General features: G+C 39.4%; 1 protein-coding gene across 1 annotated transcript in view; it reads left to right on the forward strand.

The window, feature by feature from the left end:
- Positions 1-18838, forward strand: part of DOCK3 (dedicator of cytokinesis 3) — a 351466-nt gene that overhangs the window by 158391 nt on the left and 174237 nt on the right. The window contains exons 6-7 of the mRNA XM_029916016.1: positions 9881-9922; positions 10764-10918. Of these exons, the coding sequence (XP_029771876.1) occupies positions 9881-9922; positions 10764-10918 (197 nt within the window). The remainder of the gene's footprint in view (positions 1-9880; positions 9923-10763; positions 10919-18838) is intronic.

An 18838-nucleotide genomic window follows, 5' to 3' on the forward strand; every position in this document is an offset into this window, starting at 1 on the left:
AGACTATTGAATGCTGAGAATAACCTGAGGGTTGAAGGGGAAGGGGGAGGGGGGAAAAGAGGTGGTGGTGATGGTGGAGGGCAGTTAAGGGGAAGAGCACTGGGTGTTGTGTGGAAAACAATTTGACAATAAAATATTATGGAAAAAAATTAAAAAAAATAAAAATGAGATAACTGTGATGAACTTGATACAAATATTAGAAAACAGGATGACACCAACAGAAAATTAGCAATAGGAGAAAAATGTTAAGAAAGTTAGAGGTTTGATCCAAGAAATCCAATATTTAGATAATGGAATTAAAGAAGGGAGAACAGAGATAAAGAAAGAATATTACTGAAGAAATCACATTAAAAACTTTTGCAGGGTAGTGATATCACCAAGATGGTGGAGTAGGAGATTCCATGCCCTGTCCGCCCATAAAGATCAACATTTAGACAAGCATGAATGAAAAATAGCTCTGGGAGAGCTCAGAAGAAAGCCGTCACTTAAGAAGATTCAGCAACACAGTGGAGAAAGAAAAAAAAAAGACTCAGAATAACCATGCAAAAAGCATAGGAAAAATACTTCCATTTTGCTACATCATTCCATACCCCAGGCTGGTACTACTCAGCACCAAGAAGGAACTCCCTGGCCTGAAAGGGGTCCCCTCCCCAGGAAAAGGAGGGGAAGATAGGCGACCAGCTTTCCAGCCCTTCAGGCACTGTATAAATGATCCACTTCAGTTTTACCCCGTCAAGAGGCTGGCAAAGCTGAGACATCTAGAGATAATTAGGAATAAGGAAAAGAGCAGGGGCTACCAATATCAGCCATGTGGCGAGAGTGACCATGGTTCCCACTGGTCTGCTCTGTGTAGGATCCCAGCAGCCATCACTTTTGAGGACTTCAGCAACCCTTCTAGATGCTGCAGACCCCCTTAGCTTTCATCACTGAGGACCTCATCATGGACCCTAGGAGACTACTGCACAGAGGACACCAGCATCTTTCACTTAACTTTAAAGAAACCAGTGGCCAGCAAAGCTGCCATAGAACCCCTGCAGATTTTCTCACCAAGTTTTTCACCCTGCGGGAATTTGGATTCACAGATGCCAGACCCCTAAGCACCTTCCCATCCCTCTCTGGGGCAGTAAATATGCAGCAGCCAGCCCTACCCTCTGTGGCTGTGCACATGTAACATGCCAGCTTAGATTCTCATGGCTGACTTTCATGGTTGTGTATATGTTCATATGTAGCTGTGTACTTGCTGGCCTGACTTCTGCCATTGGCCTTCATTGCCATGCATGCTCCCATGGTGAACTCCAATATAGACAGGAGTGTATGCCAACAACGAAGGCCCCACAGCTGCTTATGGGCCCAGATCTGCCCTTACACTTGTCAGTGGCCTTCACTGCTGGGCATACCTGAAGCTAACCCATGCAGTTATGCACCTGTATACTGCCAGTCCAGTCCCTGTCCCAGTCTCCACTGCCTCCTACAGCTATGCAAATGCATACCAGTAACCAGGGCCCCTGCAGTTGCTAGTGCGTGAGCAGTTGGCATCAGCCCGTGTGTCTGCAGCTTTCCCCCAGACACTTTGTAGGTACATGCAGCTGAAGGTAAACATACTACTAGGTCTGGCCACCATTGCTGCCTGCCCAGGTTCCTAGCACTGGACTTGGAAGAGCCACCGAGGACCCCACCAACCCATTGCAGACACTGCAGACCCTCTGCAGCTCTCCATAGAATTGCATGGTTGTCACTATTGTTGACCCATATGGCCTAAGCCAATGAGACACACACCCATGGGCCACATGCCCTGCACTTGGCACCTTGTACCACTAGACCCAGAGTCACAGGATTCTCTGGCATGCCCTTACCCATCAGTGAAGATCTTTCCTCATTGAACTCAGTCAGTATGGTATGGAAATGGTGACTGCTCTTCACATACACAGACAACTGTTCAAGAGTACAGGAACCACAAAGAATCAGGGAAACGTGACACGACCAAAAGAACACAGTAAACTTTCAGTGACCCCAAAGAAATGAGATACACAAATTGCTGACAGATAATTCAAAATAATTGTTCTAAGATGCTCAGAGGGCTTGTAGCTGTCACAGAAAAAGAGTTCAACAGAGGCGCTGGGGGAGCAGGGGGCCCAGTCAGTTGAGCATCCGACTTTGGCTCAGGTCATGATCTCACGGTCTGTGGGTTTGAGCCCCACGTTGAGCTCTGTGCTGACAGCTAGCTCAGAGTCTGGAGCCTGCTTCAAATTCTGTATCTCCCTCTCTCTCTGACCCTCCCCTGCTTGCACTGTCTCTCTCTGTATCTCCAAAATAAATTTAAAAAACATTAAAAAAATAAAAAAACAATTCAACAAAACTGGGTAAATAATGCAAGAATAAAATGAAAAGCTCAATAAAAAAATAATGAAATAAATATTGGAGCTGAAAGATACAAAGACTGAACAATCAATAGAAATGTTCAGTATCAGAATGGACTCCCACAACTATATGGTCAACAAATCTTCAATAAAGCAGGAAAGACTATCCAATGGAAAAAAGACAGTCTCTTCAACAGTTGGGAAAACTGAATAGCAGCATCCAGAAGAATGATGCTAGACTACTTTCTTTTTTTTAAATTATAGTTTATTGTCAAGTTGGTTTCCATATATCACCCAGTACTCATCCCAACAAGTACCCTCCTCCATGCTCATCACCCATTTTCCCTTCTCCGCCACCCCCCATCAACCCTCAGTTTGTTCTCAGTATTTAAGAGTCTCTTATGATTTGTTTCCCTCCCTCTCCTTAACTATTTTTTTCCCCTTCCCTTCCCATATGGTCCTCTGTTAAGTTTCTCCTGTTAGACTAAAGAGTGAAAACATATGATATTTGTCTTTCTTGCCTGACTTATTTCACTTAGCATAACACCCTTGAGTTCCATCCACATTGCTACAAATGGCCAGATTTCATTCTTTCTCATTGCCATGTAGTATTCCATTGTATATATAAACCACATCTTCTTGATCCATTCGTCAGTTGATGGACATTTATGCTCTTTCCATGATTTGGCTATTGTTGAAAGTGCCGCTATGAACATTGGGGTACCTGTTCCCCTATGCATCAGCACTCCTGCATCCTTGGGTAAATCCCTAGCAGTGCTATTGCTGGGTCATAGGGGAGTTCTGTTGATAGCTTTTTGAGGAACCTCCACACTGCTTTCCAGAGCAGCTGCACTAGTTTACATTCCCACCAACAGTGTAGGAGAGTAGCTGCTTCTCCACATCCTCGCCAGCATCTATAGACTCCTGATTTGTTCATTTTAGCCACGCTGACCAGCATGAGGTGGTATCTCAGTGTGGTTTTGATTTGTATTTCCCCGATGATGAGTGATGTAACCACTTTCTTACGTTATATACAAATATAAGTTCAAAATGGATAAAAGACCTAAATGTGAGATAGGAAACCATCAAAATCCTAGAGGAGAAAAAAAGCAGCGACCTCTTTGACTTCAGTCAGAGCAACTTCACCACTTACTAGACACTTCACCAAAGGCCAGGGAAACAAAAGCAAACATAAACTATTGGGACTTAAAATAAAAAGCTTCTGCCAGTGAAGGAAACAATCAATAAAACTAAAAGGCAGCCTACAGAATGGGAGAAGATATTTGCAAATGACATATCAGATAAAGGGTGGGTAGGTAGGGGGATGGGCTAAATGGGTGGTGAGCATTAAAGAGGGCACTTTTCAGGATGAGCACTGGGTGTCATATATAAGAGATGAATCACTGGGTTCTACTCCTGAAGCTGAGACTACACTGTATGTTAACTAACTTGAATTTAAATTAAAAAAAAAAAAAACAATGAGATACCACCACACTCTCAGTATGGAGAGAGCCCAAATGTCCATCAACTGATGAATGGATAAAGAAAATGTGTGTGTGCGCACACACATACACGCACACACATATACACACAATGGACTATTACTCAGCCCTCAAAAAAATGAGATTTTTGCCATTTGCAATGATCTGGATGGAGCTAGAATGTATTATGCTAAGCGAAATAAGTCAAAGAAGGACAAATACCATATGATTTCACACATGTGTAATTTAAGAAACAAAACTGATGAACATGGGAAGTAGGGGGAGGGAAGAGAGGGAAACAAACTACAAGAGACTCTTAACAATGGAGAACAAAGTATGAATTTATGGAGGGAGGTGGTGGGAGATGGGCTAGATAGGTGGTGGGTTTTAAAGAGGGTACTTGTGATGAACACTCAGTGTTGTATTTAAGTGATGAATCACTGAATTCTGCTCCTGAAACCAATATTGCACTGTATTTTAACTAACTAGAATTTAAATACAAATTTGAAAGAAAAAGAATATTTTATCATATGGAGAATATTTTTGAAAAGGATGTCATGCTAAGGGATATAAGTCAGGCGGAGAAGGACAGGCACCATATGTTTGCACTCATAGGTCTAACAGGAGAACAGGAGAAACCTAATGGAGGACCATAGGGAGGGGAAGGGGGAAAGAGAGTTGGGGAGAGAGAGGGACGCAAAACCTGAGAGACTATTGAATACTGAAAATGAACTGAGGGTTGAAGGGGGAGGGGGAAAGGGAATAGAGAAAGAAAGGTATTGTATAGAGCTGTAGAAGAACATAGAAAAGGACCCTGTAATTTAAAACTGAGATTCCCTTTTATAAAATTTTTAATTTCTTTTAATGGTCGGTTTTTTTTTTTTTTTTTGAGAGACTCAGAGCATGAACAGGGGAGGGGCAGAGAGAAAGGGAGACACAGAATCCAAAGCAGGCTCCAGGCTCTGAGCTGTCAGCACAAAGCCCAACATGGGGTTTGAACTAACGGACCAAAAGATCATGACCTGAGCTGAAGTTAGATGGATGCTCAACCGACTAAGCCACCTTTATGCCCCCAAAACTAAGACTTCTAAAACAAAAGTAAAATGTAGTAGAAGAAAGGAAATGGAGTTGAAATACACTGGCTTGCCAATGAACAGTATATAAAAGTTAGTCATTAACAAGTTTTAACCAAACATTGGAAGATATTAGGAAGATAGATGAAGAGAAGTGGACATAAACAAATGTGAAAATCCTCAGCTGTTATTATAAGAAGCTAATAAATAAATCTAAAACTTCAAAAAAGAGTTTTATAAATGTGACATTTAAAAATATTTGATGAGCTTTAGAAAAAAAATAATAGAAACACTTCTCTTAGGAAGTAGTACACGATGAACAGAGAACGGATAATTTTATTGCAAGACTTTTAAGGCTATTTAAATTTTAAAACTATATGCTTATATTACTTTTAATACATTTAAATGTTAATTTTTAAATGTTGACTTAAAAAATAAAATGTTGACTTATCAAAAAGGCCAAAGAAAGATTCAAGTCTCTTTTTTAAAATTTTATGCTGATTTTTCTCTTTTATCCCATGTATTTGCCTTTAGATAAAAAACTAGATATGCTGAAGAAAAAATGATTTTGAAAGTCTGTAAATTTATTTTACGTTAAATTGCATAGAGTAAATGCACAGTAAGTTTTTTTATTAAATCCTGTTTATCAACAAGTTTCTATTTTTTATTTTTTTATAATAGTTTATTGTCACATTGGTTTCCTTATAACACCCAGTGCTTCTCCCCACAAGTGCCCCCCACCATGACCATAGCCCCCTTCCCTCCCTCCCCCTCCCCCTTCAGTCCACAGTTTGTTTTCAGTATTCAATAGTCTCCCATGATCTGTGTCCCTCACTCTCCCCAGCTATCTTTCCCCCTTCCCCTCCCTATCCTTTTCTGTTAATAAGTCAGGCAGAGAAGGACATATACTATATGTTGGTTTTTTTTATATTTATTTTTGAGAGAGAGAGACAGAGCACAAGCTGGGGAGGGGCAGAGAAAGAGGGAGACAAAAGAAGCCAAAGCAGGCTCCAGGCTCTGAGCTGTCAGCACAGAACCTGATGCAGGCTCAAACCCACAAATCACAAGATCATGACCTGAGCCAAAGTTGGACGCTCAACTGACTGAGCCACACCCAGGCACCCCTATCAACAAGTTTCAAAGGAATAACCTTTTAGAATCTTTTTTAAATTAACATTTAAATCTATTAGTGGAAATTACAAAGGCTCCATGTGAAACTTTCTGAATATAATATTTCTTGTCACTCATTTTACAAGAAAACCTTTATGAATAGGATTACACCTTAAGTTTGCATTTAGAACATTTTGCTTTTCATTAAAAAGCTCAATCCCCTGTGCAAGTGTTTAGTGCTAATAATTGATAAAAATCTCTTTATAGAACTGCTCCTCAGTTCTTGCTTCTGCATAATAACAAGTCCAAACCCACTTTCAACAACAGAGAACTGGTGCCCCCCGAAGTAAAAAGCATTTTAAAGAGCAACAACAAAGTATTTGTGTTAATTTTAATTAGCTACTCCTCTCTGCAGAATGTGGACACTTATGAAGCTTCTAAGTTGTGGGGAGATCTAACAGAATACTTACATTATAACCTGCTGTTATGTTGTTATCTTTCCACATTAATATGTGTTGGAAACTGTGTTAGCCTGTTATCTTCTAGTGCTAATTAATATTTTTATTAGATCAATGTACTTTTTGGACTTAACTCAATTGATTAAATTATTTGCTGGCAATAAAACATCATTTTATTAGCAATCTGACTAGATAGGTCTTATATTTCCTTGTAAGACCCACAATACTTAACACAATTTCAAACATATATAGCAGGCAATTAACTGTGTTATTCACTTGAATAGAATGTCTGAAGTTGCAGGGTTTTTTCCATATTGGCAGACTTTTGTGGACTAAATGAACAAGAGACTTCAAAAGGCTGAAAATCCCTTCTGTACAGGGGAAATTTGGCATAACAGTTATGTAGTGCACACATTTTTCTATGAGAAAGAAAAATTTATCCCACACTTGATCTTAGCCGAAAGGCCGAGAAATGATAGAAAAATTTTATTCCAAATACAAAGGATGCAGAAGCAATTATAAGAGAATATTTTGTCTAATTATCTGGTAATAAATGAGAAAACTTGGATAAAATAAAAGAAGTTTTCGTAGGAAAAGATGGGTAACGAGTATTAACAGAAATACAGATTTAAAAGAAGTATTAGTATTTGACTTGCTAGACAGATATCTGGCCAGCCAAATATTTTTATATATGCTCACAAAGGTCTTTGGATATTTTATATTATTAATTAGAAAATATGATTGGGACATTAACAGCAAGAAATTCTATGAGGTTTGTAACCAGGAGACAAATTGCTGAATGATTAGGTAATAACATTTTTAGCTCTAACACATTAGGCCATACTTTTTTCCAAAATGATTATTTATACCTCCACTAGCAATGTCCATGCAATTCTTAATTTATATTTTTTATGTACTTCAGGTATAAAATGTGTAAGTAAGTTTTTTGCTCTTTGGAAGGGTAAAGTTCTAAAGTTGGGTAGCACACAGAAATGATACATTATAGTCTTCACAGGTGGTGACGTTTTCAAAGAGGGACATATCAGCTGGCCAGCTGAATGCTGCCTGAAGAGAAGTGATTTTCCCCTATAGTGCCATGAAAGAGGTTCCAGAATGCCAGTTTTGATGCCTTAACTCTGGCCACCCATGCAGTATTTGTTAGACTGGTTTGAAAGTTCTCCTCAAATTTGATGCTTCTGAAATCTAGAATAACATTTGTTATTGTCAGAAGAGATGTTTTACACTGAAATTAGCTGTAAACACCTGAATATAGTTATTTTTGAATATTTGTGTTTAAGATTGGTAGTCATTTTTAAGAGTTAATCAGTAAATCCACTTGAGAAGAATGACTTAGTATTGCCCCTGAATGTAAAAACAGAACAATGGAAAGCATGTGAGGCCAGTAACCCTCCCAATAGGATATGGGTCAGTAAACCATGGAAAACTTTTTTTTTGAAAGCCTGATTTTTTAAAAATGTTTTATTTTTTGTTTTGAAAGAGAGAGAACACGGATGTGTGTGTATGTGCAAGTCAGGGAAAGGGCAGAGAGAGGTAGGGAGAGAATCCCAAGCAGGCTGTGTGCTGTCAGTGCAGAGCCCAGTGTGGAGCTCAGTCTTACTAAGCATGACCTGAGTTGAAATCAAGAGTTGGTTGCTTAACCAACTGAGCCACTCAGGAACCTGGAAAGCCTAATTTTTAAAAAATCTTTTTGTATATGTTTTTTTTTTTGCATGTATGCATTCTATGTGATGATTTCTGCAGTTGTTGGAGGCCTATTTTATTATATTTAATATGTATTATGGGGAATGGATAAAGAATATGTGGTTTATATATATAATGGAATACTGCTTGGCAACGAGAAAGAATGAAATCATGCCTTTTGCAGCAATTTGGATGGAAGGTATTATGCTGAGTAAAATGAGTCAGTCAGAGAAAGACAGATATCATATATTTTCACTTATATGTGGATCTTGAGAGACTTAACAGAAGACCATGGGAGAGAAGGGGGGAAAATAGATACTGTTTCAGAGAGGGAGGGAGGCAAACCACAAGAGACTCTTAAATACAGAGAACAAACTGAAAGTGGATGGGGGAGGTGGGGGAGAGGAAAAATGGGTGATGGGCATTGAGAAGGGCTCTTGTTGGGATGAGCAGTGGGTGTTGTATGTAACCCAATTTGACAGTAAATTATATTTAAAAAATAAGTATCATGGGAACATATATGAACATCATGTCCCATCAATGAACATTAATAATTAATAATAAATTACTAATATAGCTAATAATATACATGAATATTTAATAATTAGCAAATATAGCTAGTAAGATACATTTAAATTAATTTTTAATTGTATTCTGTTTTCCAGATGCACACATTTAACCCCAAATAAAAGAAATGAAATCAGTCTACTCATCAACCATCCTTCCTACCCATGTGGTGTAAAATAGTTCACCAAATGAGTGCTGTCTCACACTTCTAGGGCCCAAAGAGAGCAGATAGAAACTCATTGTTGAGTTTACCAAGACCAGGGACTGAATTGTTGTAAGCTCATAATTACTCCTACTTCTGAATGTGACTGACTTTTCTACATAACTACTTATTAAGAACAATACTTATAATGATAAATTAGGACTGATCAGCCACTTTCTGAAAGGTACCATACCAGGTTAATCTGCACAAAACCCTATGAAGTTGAGTTCAACACAAAATGTTATCCTCACTTTTATATGAGCAAACACAAATGTGAGTCAAGATTTAAAACCAGGTGATCACACTTCTGCACTTAGATCCCTAACTACTGTGCTGTGTTATGTAATTTGAGCCTCACAGTAACTGAAAGATAATAAAAGCTTTTATCTAAGTTTTACAGTTGAGGAAAATGTCTCTTGGAGAGAGTAAGCAATTTGTCTGATTTCACAACCCATTTACATTTGGCTGGGATTGGAATCTGCTTCTTCTAACATCAGCCAGCAGCAAAGGAACAGCGTGTTGGGGGTAAGGGGTGCTTTGAGTTAAAGACTACACATCCTCCAGTGTAGAGACCCTAAAGAAGTTGGATCTTGCAGCTGAGGATGTGGTAGAGGGTGTGGAGCAGAAAGCACCAAAGCAAAAATCTAGTAGCTTGCTCTCATCACTTGGCTAGTACTCTGAGCGGGAGAGGCTTGGGTTTGAATCCAGACTTTGCCACCATATTGCTGTATGATCCTCAGCACATCACTTTCTCACACCAAGCTTTAGTTGCCTCCATCAAATACAAATAGCATTGTTCTAAAAAAAAATGTTATCAGAATTAAATGAGAACACATATGTAAAAGACTACAGAATGCCTAGTATATTGGGTGCTGAATAAAAGTTAGTTTCTTTCCCAGTTGAGTGAATTTTTCTTTCTTCCTTTCCACAGCACTTATCTAGCCGGCAGAGTGTACAGCAAAGCACATCCCAGGTAAGCAGCTTAACTAGGCCTCCTAGTATTTTTCTCATCACTTTCTTTTAAGAAACCACAGCATGGGGATGCACCAACCAATGATAGCCACCCCTGATATCTTGATTGTATAGTGCCTTTCATCTAAATGGCCCTGATCTCTAAGCAGACTTGCCATCTCCACTCACTCCTCTGTGCAAATTTATTTAAGCACAATTGAAATAAAGTAGACTGGGAGACTAAAATGAATCCATCTGGGAAAAAATGAAGTGTCATTTAGAATGGTAGCTATTACCATCTAACAGTATAAATCAGGTGCATCAGGGTGACAGTGTCTCTAAGAAATAACTGAATTTAGACGTTTATGGAGAATTTAGAAATTTGTGAGGGGCACCTGGGTGGCTCAGTCGGTTAAACGTCTGGCTTCAGCTCAGGTCATGATCTCACGGTTCGAGCCCCGCATCAGGCTCTGTGCTGACAGCTCAGAGCCTGGAGCCTGCTTCGGATTCTGCTCCTCCCTCTCTCTCTGACCCTCCCCTGCTCACACTGTCTCTCAAAAACAAATTAAGAAACTTTAAAAAAAAAGTAATTTGTGACCTTGTGGAAATTTTAAGTTCACTCATAAGTTGGAATTACTGTTCTTATATCTCCTTTACTCACTTCTCCCAGCTGTGTATTTGCCTACTTCAAACCAAGTATATTGATGCACCACTCCCTTACTAGCAGAGAAAACACCTTCTGCCTCTCTTAAATAATCCCCTTTGGTAGTATGAGGAAAGCTAGTCATTACGTTTTCATTTTATTTATGACAAATACATGAATAACTAAAATAGGAATCACTGTTTTTTCCCTTCCTCATTAGGTAGATACAATGCGCCCACGTCATGGGGAAACCTGTCGGATGCCAGTGCCACATCACTTCTTCCTCAGCCTGAAAAGTTTCACCTACAATACCATTGGGGAAGATACCGATGTCTTCTTTTCCTTATACGATATGAGAGAAGGCAAGCAGATCAGGTAAAAGTTACTAGAAGTTGTGGTGAGGTTGAGACTGTATAAGGATGGTATCGCCTGGGTTGTTAACATCTCTAGCCTTCAGAGGAGCTAGATGACAGAGAAGGAGAAACAAGACTAGGTAACCTCCTCTTACTTAGCAGGGAGTTTTGCCTCAAATCCCAGTTTACCTCGAAGTCACATGTGGCCTCTTTTCCTATCCTATGCCTATTTCCACATGGAAGTTTAAACCCCAGTCTCGGCTGTTACCACCTCAGGGAGTGAAAAGGATACATCTATTCAGTGCCAGACAAAATGCATGGCCGAAACACAGAACAAAGCCAATTCAGCAGAGAGGTGCAGCTCCAGAATGCAGAAAGCCCTGGGCCCTGCCTTGCTGCATGTTGGATAGAGGGTTCACAGGGTAATAGGCTAATGGTGTCCTGTCTAAGAGCAGCCAAACTCTCAATGCTGTTCCAGCCCTACAAAAGGGAGAGTATCTTCTGGACTGAAGGGAAGGCTGGTCTTATTCTCTCATTTCTCTTAACCTTGGATTGGATGAGAGGCCACAGAATGGATCTGATATGCATCAGACCATGTATCTTGGAAGAGCAATGAGACCTTTAAGCATGAGCAAGTACAGTGGTGCTTTCATCATGAAAGGTGGGGAGTAGTCAAGGAGACAGTCCAGATTTCTGCTTCTCTACAGGCTGGCAAGGCTCTGATTGAGTGAGATGATCTTTTAGCCAACTGGGAATTGTAGGGAATCCAGACATTTCTCTGTGGTCATCTTTTAGGTGGGAGAGGAAGAAAGTAAATTTGGGGATGCTTTTATATTGCTTGGAAACTTCCTATAGTCAGAGACTTTATGAGTTTTTTACTTTGTTTTGTTATTTTTACTTAAAATTTGAAACAATGGTTTTATTTTTCCAATTGCATGTTATCTATGGGAAAATTAAAAATGGAAGTTATAACAGTACAAAAGCAGTTAGTTTGCATGCTCCATAGTACCTCTGGTCTTGACATACCTTGCCCCCCAAATTAAAACACCTTGCTTCACCTTGCTCTTGGCATAGAGATAAAATGATACATTCACTGATGTGGGCATGTGGAACTTCCTTGTCACCAGTAGCTCCTGTGTGTGTGTCTGGGAAAGCTGTGGCTAAATATAGTTATGGCAGAGATGGCAGCTACCACTGCTGTGCATGGGACCTGTGTAGGCGAGGGCTATGGAGATGTAGATCTGGCTGCTCCTATTTTCCTCCTAGGCCAGAGATTTGTAAACTTATGACTTATTTTTGTATATGGAAGAATCCTTTCTTCAAGCTAAATTTTATGAGAAAGTGTAATAAATAAAACAGGTAAAATAGAACTACTTTATTGTTGAAGGAAAAGAGGAAATAATAGGAATCTCACTATGCCCCTCTCCAACCCAGTACTCTGTGTAACTACTGAAAGTCCCTGGGCTGCAATTTGAAAACTAGAGTGCCCTACTTAATCATCCTTGAGTGCCAGGGACTATGTCTTCTCTTTCCATCATGGCAGCAACTCACATATGTCTGTGCTTAGTACATGCTTTCTCGGGCACACTGCATGGAGAAGATCTAAGCCCAGCAGAGACACCCCAGCTCTGGGTTATAATCCACATGGGGTCATTAATGCATCGGTTGTTTGTCTTTGGGCTTATTATTTGTAATTGAGCCTCAAGAAACAAGAAAATATTTTAAAAGAAGAAAAGTGAAAAAAATGTTCTTTTTTGTCGAGTTGCTGGAAATGATTTGGCCATTTAAAAATCCTTCAACTAGGATAGTTTGTTGTAGTTTTGAGAAGAATGCTGGTGCAATTTTGATTGGGATTGCGTTGAATGTGTAGATTGCTTTGGATAATAATGGCATTTTAACAATGTTTATTCTTCTGATCCATGAGCATGGAATGTTTTTCCATTTCTTGGTGACTTCTTCAATTTATTTCATAAGCTTTCTATAGTTTTCAACATACAGGTCTTTTACATCCTTGGTTAGGTTTATTTCTAGGTATTTTATGGTTTTTCATGCAATTGTGAATGGGATCAGTTTCTTGATTTCTCTGTTGCTTCATTTTTGGTGTATAAAAATGCAACTGATTTCTGTACGTTGATTTTGTATCCTGTGACTTTGCTGAATTCATGGATCAGTTCTAGAAGGTTTCTGGTGGAGTCGATCAGGTTTTCCATGTAGAGTATCATGTCATCTGCGAAAAGTGAAAGTTTGACTTCTTTTTTGCCAATTCTGATGCCTTTTATTTCCTTTTGTGGTCTAATTGCTGATACTAGGACTTCCAGCACTACGATAAACAACAGTGGTGAGAGTGGACATCCTTGTCATGTTCCTGATCTCAGGGGGAAATCTGTCAATTTTTCCTTGCTGAGGATGATATTAGCTATGAGATTTTCATAAATTGCTTTAATAATGTTTAAGTAAGTTCCTTGTATCCCAACTTTTTCGAGGGTTTTTATTAAGAAGGGATGTTGTATTTTGTCAAATGCTTTTTCTGCATCTATCAACAGGATCTTATGGTTTTTATCTTTTCTTTTGTAAACGTGATGTATCACATTGACGGATTTGCAAATATTGAACCAGCCCTGTAAACCTGGAATTAATCCCACTTGATCATGATGGATAATTCTTTTTATGTGCTATTGAATTCGATTTGCTAGTATCTTGTTGAATATTTTTGCATCTGTATTCATTAAGGATATGGAACCACAAAAAAATCCCAAACAGCCAAAGTAATATCAAAGAAGAAAACCAAAACAGGAGGTATCACAATCCCAGACTTTAGCCTCTACTACTAAGCTGTCATCATCAAGGCAGTATGGTATTGGCACAAAAACAGACACATAGAACAGTGGAATAGAATAGAGAACCCAGAACTGGGCCCAGAAGTGTATGGCCAATTAATCTTTGACAAAGCAGGAAAGAGTATCCAATGGAAAAAAGACAGCCTGTTTTAACAGATGGTGCTGGGAGAACTGGACAGCAACATGCAGAAGAATGAAACTAGACCACATTCTTACACCATACACAAAAATGAAATCAAAATGGCTGAAGGACCTGAATGTGAGATAGGAAATCATCAAAACCCTAGAGGAGAAAGCAAGAGATAGCCTCCTTGACCTCAACCATAGGAATTTCCTGCTTGACACATCCCCAGGAACAAAAATGAACTACTGGGACCTCATCAAGATAAAAAAAAACTTCTGCACTGCAAAGGAAACAATCAAAACAACTAATAGGCAACCGATAGAATGGGAAAAGATAGTGGCAAATGGCATATCGGATAAAGGGCTAGTATCCAAAATCTATAAGGAACTCACCAAACTCCACACCCAAAAAACGAATAATCCAGTGAAGAAATGGGCAGAAGACATAAATAGACACTTCTCCAAAGAGGATATCCAGATGCCAACAGGCACATGAAACAATGCTCAACATCACTCATCATCAGGGAAACACAAATCAAAACCACACTGAGATACCACCTCATGCCAGTCAGAGTGGCTAAAATGAACAAATCAGGAGACTGTAGATGCTGGTGAGGATGTGGAGAGACGGGCATCCTCCTACACTGTTATTGGGAATGCAAACCGGTGCAGCTGCTCTGAAAACAGTGTGGAGTTCCTCAAGAAACTATCAATAGAACTCCCCTATGACCCAGCAATAGCACTGCTAGGAATTTACCCAAGGGATACAGGAGTGCTGATGCATAGCAGCACATGTACCCCAATGTTCACAGCAACACTTGCAACAATAGCCAAATCATCGAAAATACCTAAATGTCCATCAATTGATTAATGGATCAAGAAGATGTGGTTTATCTATACAATGGAGTACTACATGGCAATGAGAAAGAATGAAATCTGGCCATTTGTACCAATCTGGATGGAACGTGAGGGTGTTATGCTAAGTGAAATGTCAGGCAGAGAGGGACAGATATCATATGTTTTACTTATAAGTGGAACAGGAGAAACTTAACAGAGGACCATGGGGGTGAGGAAGGAGAAAAATAGTTGGGGAGAGGGAGGGAGGCAAACCATGAGAGACTCTTGAATACTGAGATCAAACTGAGGGCTGCTGGGAGTGGGGGAGATGGGCAAGGAGAAGGACACTTGTTGAAATAAGCACTGGGTGTTATATGGAAACCAACTTGACAATAAACTATAAAAGGAAAAAATAAATGTAAAAAGATAAAATTAACTTCAAAAAAAACCCAATGATTTAGGACTTTTCATTTTTTTTAACTTAAAAGACTCTATAAAAGTTTCTATCTGAAAGGTTATTTTTTGTTTTTTTCCTGACTGCTTAGTGTGCTTAAAATCTTGCTGTATGTAAGATATATGCTCTAATCCTACTTTATCACTGAGCATTCCTACTTAAAATCAGTAAAACATGTTTCACACCTTTTAGAAACCCTGTAATGTACTGTTCAGACCTCTACAGTGTTAGGGACATTCTTTTTTAACCTCTAATCCCAAGCAGTCATTACAGGGGCCCACAAAAATAAATTCTTAGTAAATACTTGTGAAGGTGTTTAATTAAATAAAAATTTCTTGATTCACAGAGGATTGATTGGTACTTATTTGACAGATACACTTATTCATTCATTCATTCATTCATTCATTCAATAAATAGTTATTTAATGCTCTAATATCCAAAGTCCTGTGCTTAGCACTCACTGGGGAGAAAATGGTACAAAGACACCTAAGAAAACTCCCATTCCAATGGGGTAAATCTACATGCATGTGTAAACTACAATTTAATATCTAGTAATGGGATAAAGCCAGGTACAGATTGTCATCATGGGCACAATGAAGTTCCAGGGCCTGATTCTGCCCATAAATACTGAAGAGGGTTTCATATAGTTAGTTTTAATGGATAGGAGTATACCAAGCCAACAAGGGTAGGGAGGCATGAAAGAGCAAGGCATGTTTAGGGAAAGACAACAGAGTCATGAGGATGCAGGAAATAAAGTTAAAGAAATAGAATTCTATCATGCTGGGCCTTTTATGCCACACTAAGTAGCAAGAGCTTTAGGTTAAGTGGGAGCTGAGGCAAACAGTTTGAATTTTTAAAAGTATGTTGATGCTGTGGACAGTAACCTAGGGTAGGAAGTCAGTAGATTCAGGGAATATGTATTTGGGAGAAATGTGAAGGATGTGGAGTGACAGGGGGGATGGAGTATGGAGAGTGATTTGATTGATATTTGAGAGATACAAGTTGAAAAGCTATAGTGATTAATTGAGAAGGGAAGGAGATCTAGAGAGGGGAGCCTAAGAGGTCACCAAAATTGGATCTGACATGGATCTCTGAGCAAATGATAATGCCTTTCACTTGATCTAAGGAAAACAGGAAGAACGGTATATGTGAGGAAAGAAAATGAATTCAGTTTAGATATGCTGAGGTAGAAATGTCTGAGGGACATCCAAGGGCAAATGTCTGGTAGGAAAAAGGAAATGAGATTCTGAAGCTCAGGGGAGTGGTCTTAAGAATAGATTTATTTTTCAAGGCTAAATATGATTTTATTCAGAATGATAAAATGTCACAAAAACAGAGCTACTAAGGTCCTACCAGCTTCTGCTTCTTCCCTCCTGCAGACTATTTAATACTCACCCGCCAACATCTATCAGGCTGTGCTTTGTGGGTTTGCAGTCTGTCATGCACTAGAGCCTCCCTAGGTCTGCCTGTCGGATCAGCAATGAGACTTAGAGTGCAGGAACAGCTTGTCCTCTCTGGGCCCTGTGCCCCCAGCTCAGTCCTGTCCTCTGGCACAGAGGTGAGAATGTCCTGGCAATACTGAACACTAGATTGGCAATGTTTGATCAGACTGATTGCTTTGTATTAGCACTCTGTGCACCTGATGTAATACTTCACTAGCCTTTCACGATTACTGATAAGTAATTCAAGAAAGTAAATATATGACCAGTTTAACAATTGTTATGAAAGTATATGTAGCTGGCATCATCAGCTCAGTGAACTAAAATTTTTGAGGGCTTATACAACTACACAAATCCTAATGGTAAGAAGAAAGAACATTTAACAATTAAATCTAGATTCAAATTCTGTTTATTAGTTCACTCTTTAAAGAAAGGAAGTAGTATTTTCAACTAAGGACCTCACAGTTTTATTATGTGAATGATAAGGTGGTATAGTTCTCTAATTTAGTCGAGGGATTTTTATTTTTATTTTTTTAAGTTTATTTGTTTTTTTAAAAAATAGTTTATTACCAATTTGGTTTCCATATAACACCCAGTGCTCTTCCCCACAAGTGCCCCTCTCTGTGACCATTACCCCCTCCCTCCTCCCTCTTCAGCCCTCAGTTTGTTTTCAGTATTCAAGAGTCTCTCATGATTTGCCTCGCTCCCTCTCCCTAACTCTTCCCCGCCCCCGGCTTCCCCTTCCCATGGTCCCCTGTTAGGTTTCTCCTGTTAGACCTATGAGTGAAAACATACAGTATCACAGTGTAACAGGGTGCCCGTTTCTCCACATCCTCACCAGCATCTATAGTCTCCTATTTGTTCGTTCTAGCTACTCTGACTGGCGTGAGGTGGTATCTCAGTGTGGTTTTGATTTGCATTTCCATGATGATGAGTGACATTGAGCATCATTTCATGTGTCTGTTGGTGTTGTGGATGTCTTCTTTGGAGAAGTATCAATTCATGTCTTCTGCCCGTTTCTTCGCTGGATTTTTTGTTTTTCAGGTGTGGAGTTTGGTGAGTTCTTTATAGATTTGGGATACTAGCCCTTTATCCAATATGTCATTTACAAATATCTTTTCCCATTCTGTTGGTTGCCTATTAGTTTTGTCGATTGTTTCCTTTGCAGTCCTCTGCCCATTTTTAAATTGGATTAGTCTTCTGGTGTTGAGTCCTATTAGTTCTTTATGTATTTTGGATACCAATCCCTAATCAGATATATCATTTGCAAATACTTTATCCCATTCCATAGGTTATCTTTTTGTTTTGTTGATGGTTTCCTTTGCTGTTCAAAAGCTTTTTATTTTGGTGTAGTCCCAGTAGTTTAACTCAGTTTGGTTTCTCTTGCCTGAGGAGACAGATCTAGAGAAAAATGTTTCTGTGACTGATGTGAAAGAAAGTACTGCCTATGTCTTCTTTTTTTTTTTAATATTTTATTGTCAATTTGGTTTCCATATAATACCCAGTGTTCTTCCCAAGAAGTGCCCTCCTCCATTACCGCCACTTTTCCCCCTCCCCCTGCCCTTCAACCCTCGGTTCCTTTTCAGTATTCAATAGTCTCTCAGGCTTTGCGTCCCTCTCTCTCCCCAATTCTCTTTCCCTCTTCCCCTCCCCCTAGTCCTCCATTAGGTTTCTCCTGTTCTCCTGTTAGACCTATGAGTGCCAACATATGGTATCTGTCCTTCTCCGCCTGACTTATTTCGCTTAGCATGACACCCCGGAGGTCCATCCACCTTGCTACAAATGGCCATATTTCATTCTTTCTCATTGCCATGTAATACTCCATTGTATATATATACCACATATTCTTGATCTATTCATCAGGTGATGGACATTTATGCTCTTTCCATGATTTGGCTATTGTTGACAGTGCTGCTAAGAACATTGGGGTGCATGTTCCCCTATGCATCAGCACTTCTGTATCCCTTGGGTAAATTCCTAGCAGTGCTATTGTTGGGTCATAGGGGAGTCTATTGATAGTTTCTTGAGGAGCCTCCACACTGTTTTCCAGAGCAGCTACACCAGTTTACATTCCCACCAACAGTGTAGGAGGGTGCCTGTCTCTCCACATCCTCTCCAGCATCTATAGTCTTTTGATTTGTTCAGTTTAGCCACTCTGACTGGTGTGAGGTATTATCTCAGTGTGGTTTTGATTTGTATTTCCCTGACGATGAGTGATGTTGAGCATCGTTTCATGTGCCTGTATGACCTCT

This window comes from Suricata suricatta, chromosome 12 (genome assembly GCF_006229205.1).
Source record: "Suricata suricatta isolate VVHF042 chromosome 12, meerkat_22Aug2017_6uvM2_HiC, whole genome shotgun sequence".
NCBI lineage: Eukaryota > Metazoa > Chordata > Mammalia > Carnivora > Herpestidae > Suricata > Suricata suricatta.